General features: G+C 51.5%; 1 protein-coding gene across 1 annotated transcript; it reads left to right on the top strand.

Annotated features, from left to right (window-relative positions):
• Nucleotides 1-491: 491 nt before the first annotated feature.
• On the top strand, nt 492-3,826 carry LOC101761150 (probable alpha,alpha-trehalose-phosphate synthase [UDP-forming] 9). The gene is given in 4 exon segments (XM_012847109.3): nt 492-2,610; nt 2,860-3,133; nt 3,298-3,322; nt 3,325-3,826. Coding segments are annotated over 4 exon segments (2,550 nt in total). The 5' UTR covers nt 492-658; the 3' UTR covers nt 3,624-3,826.
• The last annotated feature ends 7,255 nt before the right edge of the window (nt 3,827-11,081 follow it).

Below are 11,081 nucleotides of genomic sequence, written 5' to 3'. Positions count from 1 at the left end.
GACGCACAGATAGCTCCTGCTGATGCTTTTAGGTGTATTTTCTTGGGAAAGGTAAGTGGATGAATCACGGATGCAACGTCTTTGATTTCCCGTCGCGTCTTCGTTGCGATCTCCACGGGAACAAAACATGCATGTATGAACTCAGACGAATTGATAAAAGTGATTTGGAAAAGTAAACCTAACAATGGTAACAAATTGTGGGTAAGCCCCGTGTGGCCTGGAAGCAGCAGAATTCGTGGTTCGGCCCAACAAACTCGATGTCAAGACGAATCGGTTCGGCCCATTTGCAGACCTCTCGAGCCTCGCCCTATCGTCATGGCCGCCGCCGCTGGATGCCGGCGTGGGCACGATGAGGCAGCAGGTCCCCGAGAAAGAACGCAGGCCCTAAACCCTAAACCATGACAGAGGACGGAGGCACACGCATATCCAGCTTGCCATATTTATACCTCCCCTCCTCCTCGGTCCCCGTCCTTATCCCCAGAAGCTTCGGCAACAGCAATCGACCATCCATCCATCTCCCAACTCCCCCCACCGCCGAACCTTCCTCGTCTCCTCGCGGCGCTTAGATCATCTTCTCTTCATGCGCCATCGCCGCCGCCTCCGCCTCTGCGACACCACCCACAGATAGGAGTAGGGGTGGGGACGGGACAGGTTGGTGATGCCTTCGCTCTCCTGCCACAACCTCCTCGACCTCGCTGCGGCCGACGAGGTGCCCCTGCCGTCACCAACGCCGCTCCGCCTCCCGCGCGTCATGTCCGTCGCGTCCCCGGCCTCGCCCACCTCCTCGCCGTCGCCACCCGCCACGCCGCGCCGCGTGATCGTCTCCCACCGGCTGCCGCTCCACGCCGCGCCCGACCCGGCCGCGCCCTTCGGCTTCGCCTTCACCGTCGACGCCGGAACCGTCGCCTACCAGCTCCGCTCGGGGCTGCCCGCTAGCGCGCCCGTCCTCCACATCGGCACCCTCCCGGCGGCCGCGGCGGAGGCGGCCTCCGACGAGCTGTCCAACTACCTGCTGGCCAATTTCTCCTGCCTGCCGGTGTACCTGCCCAGCGACCTCCACCACCGATTCTACCACGGGTTCTGCAAGCACTACCTCTGGCCGCTCCTCCATTACCTCCTCCCGCTGACGCCGTCGTCGCTCGGCGGCCTCCCGTTCCAGCGGACGCTCTACCACTCCTTCCTCTCGGCGAACAGGGCCTTCGCCGATCGCCTCACCGAGGTGCTCAACCCCGACGAGGACCTCGTCTGGATCCACGATTACCACCTCCTGGCGCTCCCCACCTTCCTCCGCAAGCGATTCCCGCGCGCCAAGGTCGGATTCTTCCTCCACTCGCCGTTCCCCTCATCGGAGATCTTCCGAACAATCCCCGTGCGGGATGACCTCGTCCGCGCCCTCCTCAACGCCGACCTCGTCGGCTTCCACACCTTCGACTACGCGCGGCACTTCCTGTCCGCGTGCTCCCGGCTGCTCGGCCTGGACTACCAGTCCAAGCGCGGCTACATCGGCATAGAGTACTACGGCCGCACGGTGATGGTCAAGATACTGCCCGTCGGGATCGACATGGGGCAGCTGAGGTCGGTGGTCTCCGCGCCGGAGACGGGGGATGCGGTGCGGCGGGTGGCCGAGGCGTACAAAGGGCGGCGCCTCATGATCGGCGTCGACGACGTCGATCTGTTCAAGGGAATCGGGCTCAAGTTCCTGGCGATGGAGCAGCTCCTCCTGGAGCACCCGGAGCTCCGCGGCCGCGCCGTGCTCGTGCAGATCGCCAACCCGGCGCGCAGCGAGGGGCGCGACGTACAGGGCGTGCAGGATGAGGCCAAAGCCATCAGCGCCCGGGTCAATGAGCGGTTCAGCACCGCCGGGTACACGCCGATCGTGCTCATCGACGGCCTGGTGACGGAGCAGGAGAAGTCGGCTTACTACGCCGCGGCCGAGTGCTGCGTGGTGAGCGCCGTGCGCGACGGCCTCAACCGGATACCGTACATCTATACTGTGTGCCGGCAAGAGAGCAACGCGCTGGGGGACGACTCCCCCAAGCGGAGCGTCATCGTGCTCTCGGAGTTCGTCGGGTGTTCTCCGTCGCTCAGCGGCGCGATCCGCGTGAACCCGTGGAGCGTGGAGTCCGTAGCGGAGGCCATGAACGCCGCGCTGCGGATGCCCGAGGCCGAGCAGCGGCTGCGGCACGAGAAGCACTACAAGTACGTGAGCACCCACGACGTCGCCTACTGGGCGCGGTCATTTGACCAGGACCTGCAGCGCGCCTCCAAGGACCATTTGTCGCGGCGGCATTGGGGGATCGGCTTCGGCATGAGCTTCAAGGTGGTGGCGCTTGGGCCAAACTTCCGGCGGCTCTATGTCAAGCACATTGTGCCGTCGTACCGGAAGACGGAGAACCGGCTGATTCTCCTGGACTACGACGGCACTGTGATGCCGGAGAATTCGATCGACAAGACGCCAAGCAGTGAGGTCATCTCCGTCTTGAATTGCCTCTGTGAGGACCCCAAGAACAGAGTGTTCATCGTGAGCGGGCGGGGGAAGGACGAGCTGAGCAAGTGGTTCGCCCCCTGCGAGAAGTTGGGCATCGCCGCGGAGCACGGGTACTTCACCAGGTAATAAAGATCTCCTTGCACTATTTCACTGCTGAAGATCTGCTAGTTGGTACGACGTTTGCTTTGCTTGGATTTGGGTTCTTACTGTTCCAGATTCCGTCTCTGGGATGGTTGCTAATTAAGCAATGGTATAATGAGAAGCCGTGCATATAATTAAGGAAAGAATTTACTCGCCAATGACATGTCTAGATGCTGCCATGCTGGCCTAAAATGCCTAGTCTAAAATCACGATTACACTTGTGACTGCAGGTGGAGCAGGGACACGCCATGGGAGACCTCAGTGTTGGCCGCGGACTTCGATTGGAAGAAGACGGCCGAGCCGGTGATGCAGCTGTACACCGAGGCGACAGATGGCTCCTACATCGAGCACAAGGAGAGCGCCATCGTCTGGCACCACCACGAGGCGGATCCGGACTTCGGTTCCTGCCAAGCAAAGGAACTGCTCGACCATCTCGAAAACGTGCTTGCCAACGAACCCGTGGTGGTGAAGAGGGGCCAGCACATCGTCGAGGTGAACCCGCAGGTAAGCCAAAACGCGTGCATGTTTTTCCCATGCTTTCAGTAGAGGAGGGCCTTGTGGTCTTTTTAATTTGTCTCATTGCCCGCAACCACTTCGAAATTTCTGGGTTTGTAGAGGAGAGATAACATTAACACGCACAAAAACAAATACCTGGTGGTGTCATGCAGGGCATCAGCAAAGGCGTGGTTGCGGATAGCTCCTGTCGTCCATGGTCAAAACGGGGAAGCCGCCGGATTTCGTGCTGTGCATCGGCGACGACCGGTCGGACGAGGACATGTTCGAGAGCATCGTGTGCCCGTCCAACGCCAGCGTGAAGCTCCCGGCCACCAGCGAGGTGTTCGCCTGCACGGTGGGCAAGAAGCCGAGCATGGCCAAGTACTACCTGGACGACACCGTGGACGTGATCAAGATGCTGGAGGCCCTGGCCAACGCGACGTCGCAGCGGCCCCGGCTGGCGGTGCAGCTCCGGGTCTCGTTCGAGGGCTCGCTGTGAGGAAGGAGAAAGAATTCATTGCGCAGTAGCAGTACATCGAAGAAGGTTCAGACGTGTGGTTTAGGATTAGCTGCAGTTACAGGATCAACAGGTGTTTTGTTTCTTTTTTTATTATTATTCTTTTACATCTCTACCTCCTCTTCGTCCGTGCCTGTATACGCCCGTACGATAATATGCAAGAATGTCTCGACCACCTTGTATATGTATGTAGCTGATGATGATGATGAAATCAGAAAAGTAGAAAAGTTTTAAAAAATAATTCTTTCACTTTGCTAGCCCTGTTGCTTCCCCTGGCGTGGAGCACATAAACATCTAATTCCTCTATGAGCCCGTAAATAAACCCTGCTAAAATTCATAATCTACACCTAGAACTTTACTGCAAATTCAGATCACCATGTAAAATAGCTGAGGAATTTAAAAAGCAACTGCTAATCTATGTATCCTCCTAAATATTGCAACTAATAATCTATGTACCTCCTAAATATTGCAAGTCATGCTATCTACACATTTCCTTTTTCTGAAATTATGTCATAAACATGCCAACACTGTCACGAGGACTACTCCCTCCGTCCCGCAAAGAGTTTCCTTTTAGGTTTGTGCTAAGTCAAACTATTTTATGTTTGACCAAATTTACAATAAAGAGTATCAATATTTATAACACTAAATAAGTATGCTATGAAAATATATTTCATAACAAATCTAACGAAACTTGTTAGACATCAAAAGCATTGATATATTTGTATATACACTTGGTCAAACATAAAATATTTTAACTTAGAATAAAATTAAAGAGACACTCTTTGTAGGACGCAGGAGTAGGTGTGGGATCACAACGTTGGCGTGCATGGGAGCAGGCAGCGTGGCGCGAAGATTAGCGGAAAAGATCCATCTAATTACATTTTTAGTAGTAGAGATAGAGATGGTGAACAGGATTGCGAGTTCATCCTAAAAAAAGATTGTGAGTTCACAGTGGTACTTTCGTCATTGTACTCTCTCCGTCCTAAATTGTAGGTCATTTTAAATTTTCTAGATATATAATTTTTCTATACGCCATATCTAGATTAAAAATTATTTATCTAGAAAAATTAAAATATTATCTCATAAAAATGAATGGCTTGGATAACTTACGTGATGCGTAAGTATAAAGTGATCCGAGGAACATTAAATTACCGCACCTTTACCGTACCTTTTGCAGGAAAATAGTCCAAAGCACGCAGAGCGTCTCCTCTCAGCTGTACCATCCTCGTAACAGATGCATGTGGATTAGGTTCAGCAGGTGACAGGAAAACTGCCCAGTGTCTTGTGCCACTATCTCATTGCCGCTTTGCGAGCCTGCACAGCTGCACTGCATGCATGCACACACAGTGCAAATTTGCAAAAACGCGGTGCGTGCTCGCAATATAAAACTGCGACTGCGAGGCCGGCCGGCCGGTTTGTCGTCGATCTTGTCACGGTCACGGAAGGAAGAAGTTAGCAGTGGGAAGATCTCTGGAAACGAAGAATAAAAAACTCTATACAAGGGTCGGAAAGGATAAGTTTGGTGACCCACGAGGTCGACGTCGGATCGCGTCGCAATGGCCCCTGGTCCACCTAAAGCTGCGTCCTCCCTTTCCCACGTCACACCACCAGACGAGAGGCGAGCGACACGACACACACGGCTGAGGGAATGGTCTCCGCAGGCGATCGCGCGAGGACGGCGCGCCCCGGGCTCCGGCGCCTCCCGGCACGGCGCGCTGGCGACGCGTCGCCACTTGCCAGTTCGCGGCGTGTGGGACGGCAACGACGAGGGAGCCCAGGACTCCAGGAGTGCCCCCGGCCGCTCGCCTCGCCGGGGCCGCAGCTACCACCGCGCGCCTGACCCGTCTCTCTGCGCCGTAGCAGCTCGTCGGCCGGTGACTGGCCGGATCTTCATCTGTAGTGTAACGGTGTAACCTCCCGGTCCCGGGGGTGCACCCATCCCGACGTCTTTTCATTTTTCATGTGCTTCAGCCTTCATCCCAGTCCGGCTGGTAGCGTTGCGTCTGGGCAGAGTTCAGGCCTTCAGGGCCTTGGGGTCCCGTTCGGATCAGCGCAGGCGCACTCCGAGCCAGTCGCCTCCGTCATGGTCCGCACTTGGGCGCAGCAACTCTGTCCAATTATAGACGACGACGTCAGTTTTCACAGATCACGAACAGCTTGAACTTATCCACAACGGATAAGAAAGCAAGCAGCCATCTGCAAGACTGCAAAACCCATGTAGCTTGCTCTTGGAGCGGCAGGAGGCCTATGGGGAGTAGCTGATAAGTGATAACAGTGCACGGTGACCCGACTGCTTGTCCGCGTGTGTGGAAACTCTAGTAGGCAGCTTTGGTTTGGTTGGTCATGGGTGCAGGTTGGACGGCGGATGTCTGCGTACGAGAAACGGCACGTGCTGCCTGCGGGGCCGGAAAGAACAACCATATTCTACACGGCTATACCAATCAGGTAGAATTTTCTTCAAAAAAGAAATCTGGTAGAATTGTTGTGCTCCAGCGACTCGTGTGTAGTATTCTTGCAAAATTTACACTGGCAATATACCAGGCCAGCTCCTGGCCTCCGGTAGTCTTTCTTCAGTGATTATATGTCATAAAATTATCTTTGTGGACAAATTTGAACTCTGGAAATGCTTACATTTGTGGAAAGAGAGGGTATATTTTACATTGTGATGGATGTGATCTATCTCCTTCTATCAATCCACAAATTTAAAAGGATAACTATTCCTTTTCCAAATAAACAAATATTAAAAGTACCAAATGTTTTATGTACAACAAGTGAGAGAAATTTCTGCTAACTCGTGCCCCAAGATTATATGGAGACGCCTAAAAGCTGGCATAGTTATCCTTTGCCCTAAGTGACGAGCATAAAACAACTCTGAACAAGTTAGGTAGGATTCTGGTATGGTCAAATTTGGACCACATACGCACAATTTAGCACATGCTTCATGCCACAACTTGGAGTGATATTTGTCAGAGTTTTTTTTAGATTAAGGATAAAAACATCGGGCCTCAACCATATATTCACAAGTGAATGTTTCCCTTCTCTTGAAAACGAAAAAAATAGTCCAATCTCGAAAGCCAAATAAAATCACCTATAGAATTTCAGAAATACATTATCGTTGTGCCAAAGAATCAGTGATAGATGTTGCTTAGCTCCCAGCCTCCCAACCAGACCAGTGTCTTGCTTCAGTCTCAGTTCGTACTTGCTGATATTTGATAGTGGAAACTGAGGTGAAGAGACTTGAACCGCCCCTTCCGGTCTCATAAAAAAAGGTACACATCCCTTTCTTGTTGGGCACATACTCTATTAAAAAAAACACAACCTTGTGTTTCAAGCATGGACAATGCAGGGATATGGATCGCACAAGCTCATAACTCTGAAAGCAACGCCTCGTCGTTCAGGTTCTAAAAAGATTAATATTTGCAAGTCGCCTAATAAGAAGCTTAGAACAGGAGACACCCATGATAGTCAATCGTACTCATGTGCTGCTTAATTGCATGTCAAGTTAGCCAGCGACAGTTCATACGAAAACAGACAAAAGTAGCAGCAAATTAAAGGTTATCCACTCGACCTGCAATGCATACGTCTCGCTGTAGCGATCATGTTGGCTTTTGGTGCCGTCGCTTTCAGTCGAAAAGAGAAAATCTGCACCCGGAAAACGACCTCGTCCGGAAAAGGCCACTACTCGATCTCTCGTTTCCGTCGTTAACCTGAATGCATTTCTCACCTTGAGACACGCGGCAGTCGCATTCCAAAAGGGGTTCCGTCCCAAGTCCCAAATCCTAAACAAATTCCTGGTCCACGCTACTGATATACTAGTAGCACTGTTACGTGGCCGCTTGTGCTTGTTCTTGCAAAGCTCACGCAGCAAGAAACCTTTGGCTTAGGAACGAGCTGGTCTGCCACGGTTCTTCTTGCTCTTCTCGGTCCTATCCGCACAGCTGCTTTTCGACCACAAATTAACGAGTCAAGAAAATGCCGGAATATGCATTGCATGGTGCCAGGTATATGAGTCCAAGTATGACTAGCACCCGCTCGCGTTTGGACTTTTAGACTTTGAACCACGCTTTGGCGGGGAGAACGTCCGAGCTGGCGCGTCCGGAGTGGTGAGGAGAGTTGGAATTCTCCAAGAATTCGGCACCCGGAAGGCGCGACAGCAACAGGTGTGCATGCCGATGGAAGAGCGCGCAAGTAAGAGCCGAAGAATCTTGTGGCCTTGTGGGGATCGACGACGACCTGGTGTGCATTCGGCACGTGACGGGGAGGCAGCAAGCGCCGCACGACACGGCACGGCAGCGGGGGAGCAAGCTCCCCGCTGGGAGTCACCGCCGGCGATCAACGGACAACGACCGGGATCGCGCTGGTCGTCGTCGCCGAGCTCCGTCGACCTCGCGGTAGGGCGAGCGCGACGCCGATGCGGCGCGACCGGACACATACCGGGCGCGACGAAACCGCGAGGGGGCGGACGAGACGACCACGCGGCAGGGAGCCGTGGCTTTCGAGAATCGAGAGGCCCCGCGGGCTGTACGAGCCAACGCTCCCGTCAACTGCATGCCAGATCATCGCGGATTCTCCGTGCCAAAGAACCACTACGGGAACAGTAAAGTTGCCGAGTGTTTTCTATTCGTCGAGTGCATTATCTCGGTCACTCGGCAAATGACGTGTTTACTGAGTGTCACACAGAAAACACTCGGCAGAAATCCTATTTTACCGAGTGTCAAACAAAAAACATAGGGCAAACCCACAAACGACACTCGGCAAACAACTAACACTCGGCAACAATTAACCACGTGACCGGCACGTGCGGCGTCCGTTAGGAGGTGTGCCGGATGTTAGTCCTTTGCCGAGTGTCCATTGCAGACACTCGGCAAAGTTAAACGTTTGCCGAGTGCCGCTGTCGACACTCGGCAAAGACTAAGTAGTTGCCGAGTGTTTGCCGGGACACTCGGCAAACATGCATATTTGCCGAGTGTTTTTTGCGACACTCGGCAAAACCAAAATAATTTTTCCCTCCTCCATCCTTCAAACTTTTTGTACTCCCCACGTATGACATTTGGCACTGCATGTTAGAAGGTGGTCTATTTCTTGACCTGTTTGCTATATTTAATGAATTAATTTTATTTAGAGTAATTTGTTGATTTAAGTCAAATTTGAACTGCAAGTGATTGGAATAATGGAATAATATGAGTGGAAAAATCATATTCATGTTAATGAGTCCGAATTGAGGTCTCATCCTGGAAATGAAAAGAAATTTCGAACATTTTGTTAAGAAAACACGACCACGAACGTGTGGCCGAATGATTTTTTAATTCTCAAAAATACAAACGAAGTTTGAAAATCACGAGATTTGCCAAGATGCCATGATTTCATATGTGGAGGCTATGGTAAAAAATTGAGAAGGTTTCGCACAAATTTTGACATATGATGCTTAGAAATCGAAGCATCTCCGGAGAGGATTCGTAGAAGTTGGAAGGATCCGGTAAGATTTTGAGTCGAATTGATACTTGAATTTGGCATTGAGTTCAAAATTTTTTTATAGGCCATAGACAACATAGATTGGTTCATGTCAAATTTTGGGAATTTTTCGGATCCGTTTGATAATTTTTATTTATTAATTGCAATAATATAAATTTAATAGATATAAATTCAATATGAGCTATAAATCCATGAAATAATGGAATAATATTAGTAGAAAAATGAAATAGGCATTGTTTAGTGAATTTGACTAGGTTTTTGCAAAGTTTGCAGACTTTAAATTACTAAAACATATTAGTGAAGGTTTACACATGAAATATAAGCCTACTTTGCCGAGTGTCACATCGAGGCACTCGGCAAAGAAGCGATTTGCCGAGTGTCAAGCATTCGGCACTCGGCAAACATTTCCGTGGGCCCACTTCCCAGGCGAAGGTACATCCAAAAAAAATTAAAAAGATCTTTGCCGAGTGTCGCATCGAGGCACTCGGCAAAGAAGTTCTTTGCCGAGTGTCGAGATTTCAACACTCGGCAAACATTTTCGCGAGCCTACTTCCCAGCGACGGTACCGTTCGAAAATTCGAAAAAAATAAAAAAAAAAGGCATTTGCCGAGTGCCCGCGATCTCGCACTCGGCAAAGCCTGGAAATTTATCCGGCCCACCCCCGACCTAACTCACGCACACGCACACACCCACACACGCGCCCGCTCCGCCCCAGGCCGCCGCCGCCCCGCCCTGCGCCGCCCCCGCCGCCGGCCCTGCGCCGCCCGTCGGACCCCGTCCCGCGCCGCCCCCAGCCCCCAGCCCCTGGCGCGCTGACCCGCCCGTCCCCTCGCCCCTCTCGGCCAGTGCCCCTCATCTCTCTTCCGGTAATTCTTCAATCTTTGTTCTTCAAGTTAGAAAATTGAAATTAGAAATTAGAAAAGGTAGCTAGAGAGGTGGTAGGATGAATTAGAAATTAGAAAAGGATAGGAAAGGATTTTGTTTACAGAAGATTGAGAGGTGTAGGACTTTTGTTTCAGAAATTAGAAAAGAATATTTGACTTGGCAATCTAAGGTATAAGAACTGTATGTGGATGTCATCGTGCCATTCCGTTGTTGTAGATGTGGTTGTCGGCCATTGAGCTGTTTTATTTGATGCAGGTTATAGAAACCTCCCCGTGCAGGGGAGGTGCTATCGAAATTTTAACTTGATAGTAGTATGTTCTTTTTTTCCAGGAGAGGCTACGTTACCGTCCTCGAGTCGTCACTTTGCAGGATAGCAAGGTGAGGCATGCTACACCTCTCTTTCCGTATGATGTTCGTATATCACGTAACTTAGTTAGGCATCTCCCGTTCGAAAGAGATACGGTTGGAAATATGCAGATCTTTGCATATCTATAACCGTATCTGTTTCGAATTGTCCACGTTTTTTGGACAGCCCGAGGATGTGTACGGATACGGTGGCGCCGGCGCCGCGAAGCACCACCGCAGAGCTGGGGGCGGCGACGGGGACTTCGACCGCCGCAACTCCGACGGACATCATTACCCGCCGCAACTCCGACGGACATCATTACCCGCCGCCAAAGCGCTAGGCGGGTGCCCTGACGTGACTGCTACGGGCGTAACGTACGTGGTTGTTCGCTTCAGCTTATTGAGCCGGCTTATCAGCCACCTAACAGTGTTTTTCTCTCACAAACAAATCAGTCGTTTCAGCTTTTCAGCTGGCTTATAAGCTGAAGCGAACAGGCCGTAAGTTGATGGTGACAACCTAGCTAATATAATCGTATATACGTAAATAAATTGTACTCTCCCGGTCGATGGCGTCCACCCGTATAGTAAAATGCACGTGTGGTTTGTTTGCTGTGACTTCAGTTAGAAAAGAAACGTGCTAATAAGGCTCTAAACAATTCTGGTTCGCTCTTCCCCTGTTCTCCAGCTAGGTGCTTCGCGCTCATCTTCTACTTCTCTGCACGTTTTCTCTCTGCAGCT

Source organism: Setaria italica, chromosome VI (genome assembly GCF_000263155.2).
Source record: "Setaria italica strain Yugu1 chromosome VI, Setaria_italica_v2.0, whole genome shotgun sequence".
Lineage (NCBI taxonomy): Eukaryota > Viridiplantae > Streptophyta > Magnoliopsida > Poales > Poaceae > Setaria > Setaria italica.
Note: the sequence above shows the minus strand (reverse complement) of the source record. Positions and strands in the feature narration are given on the sequence as shown.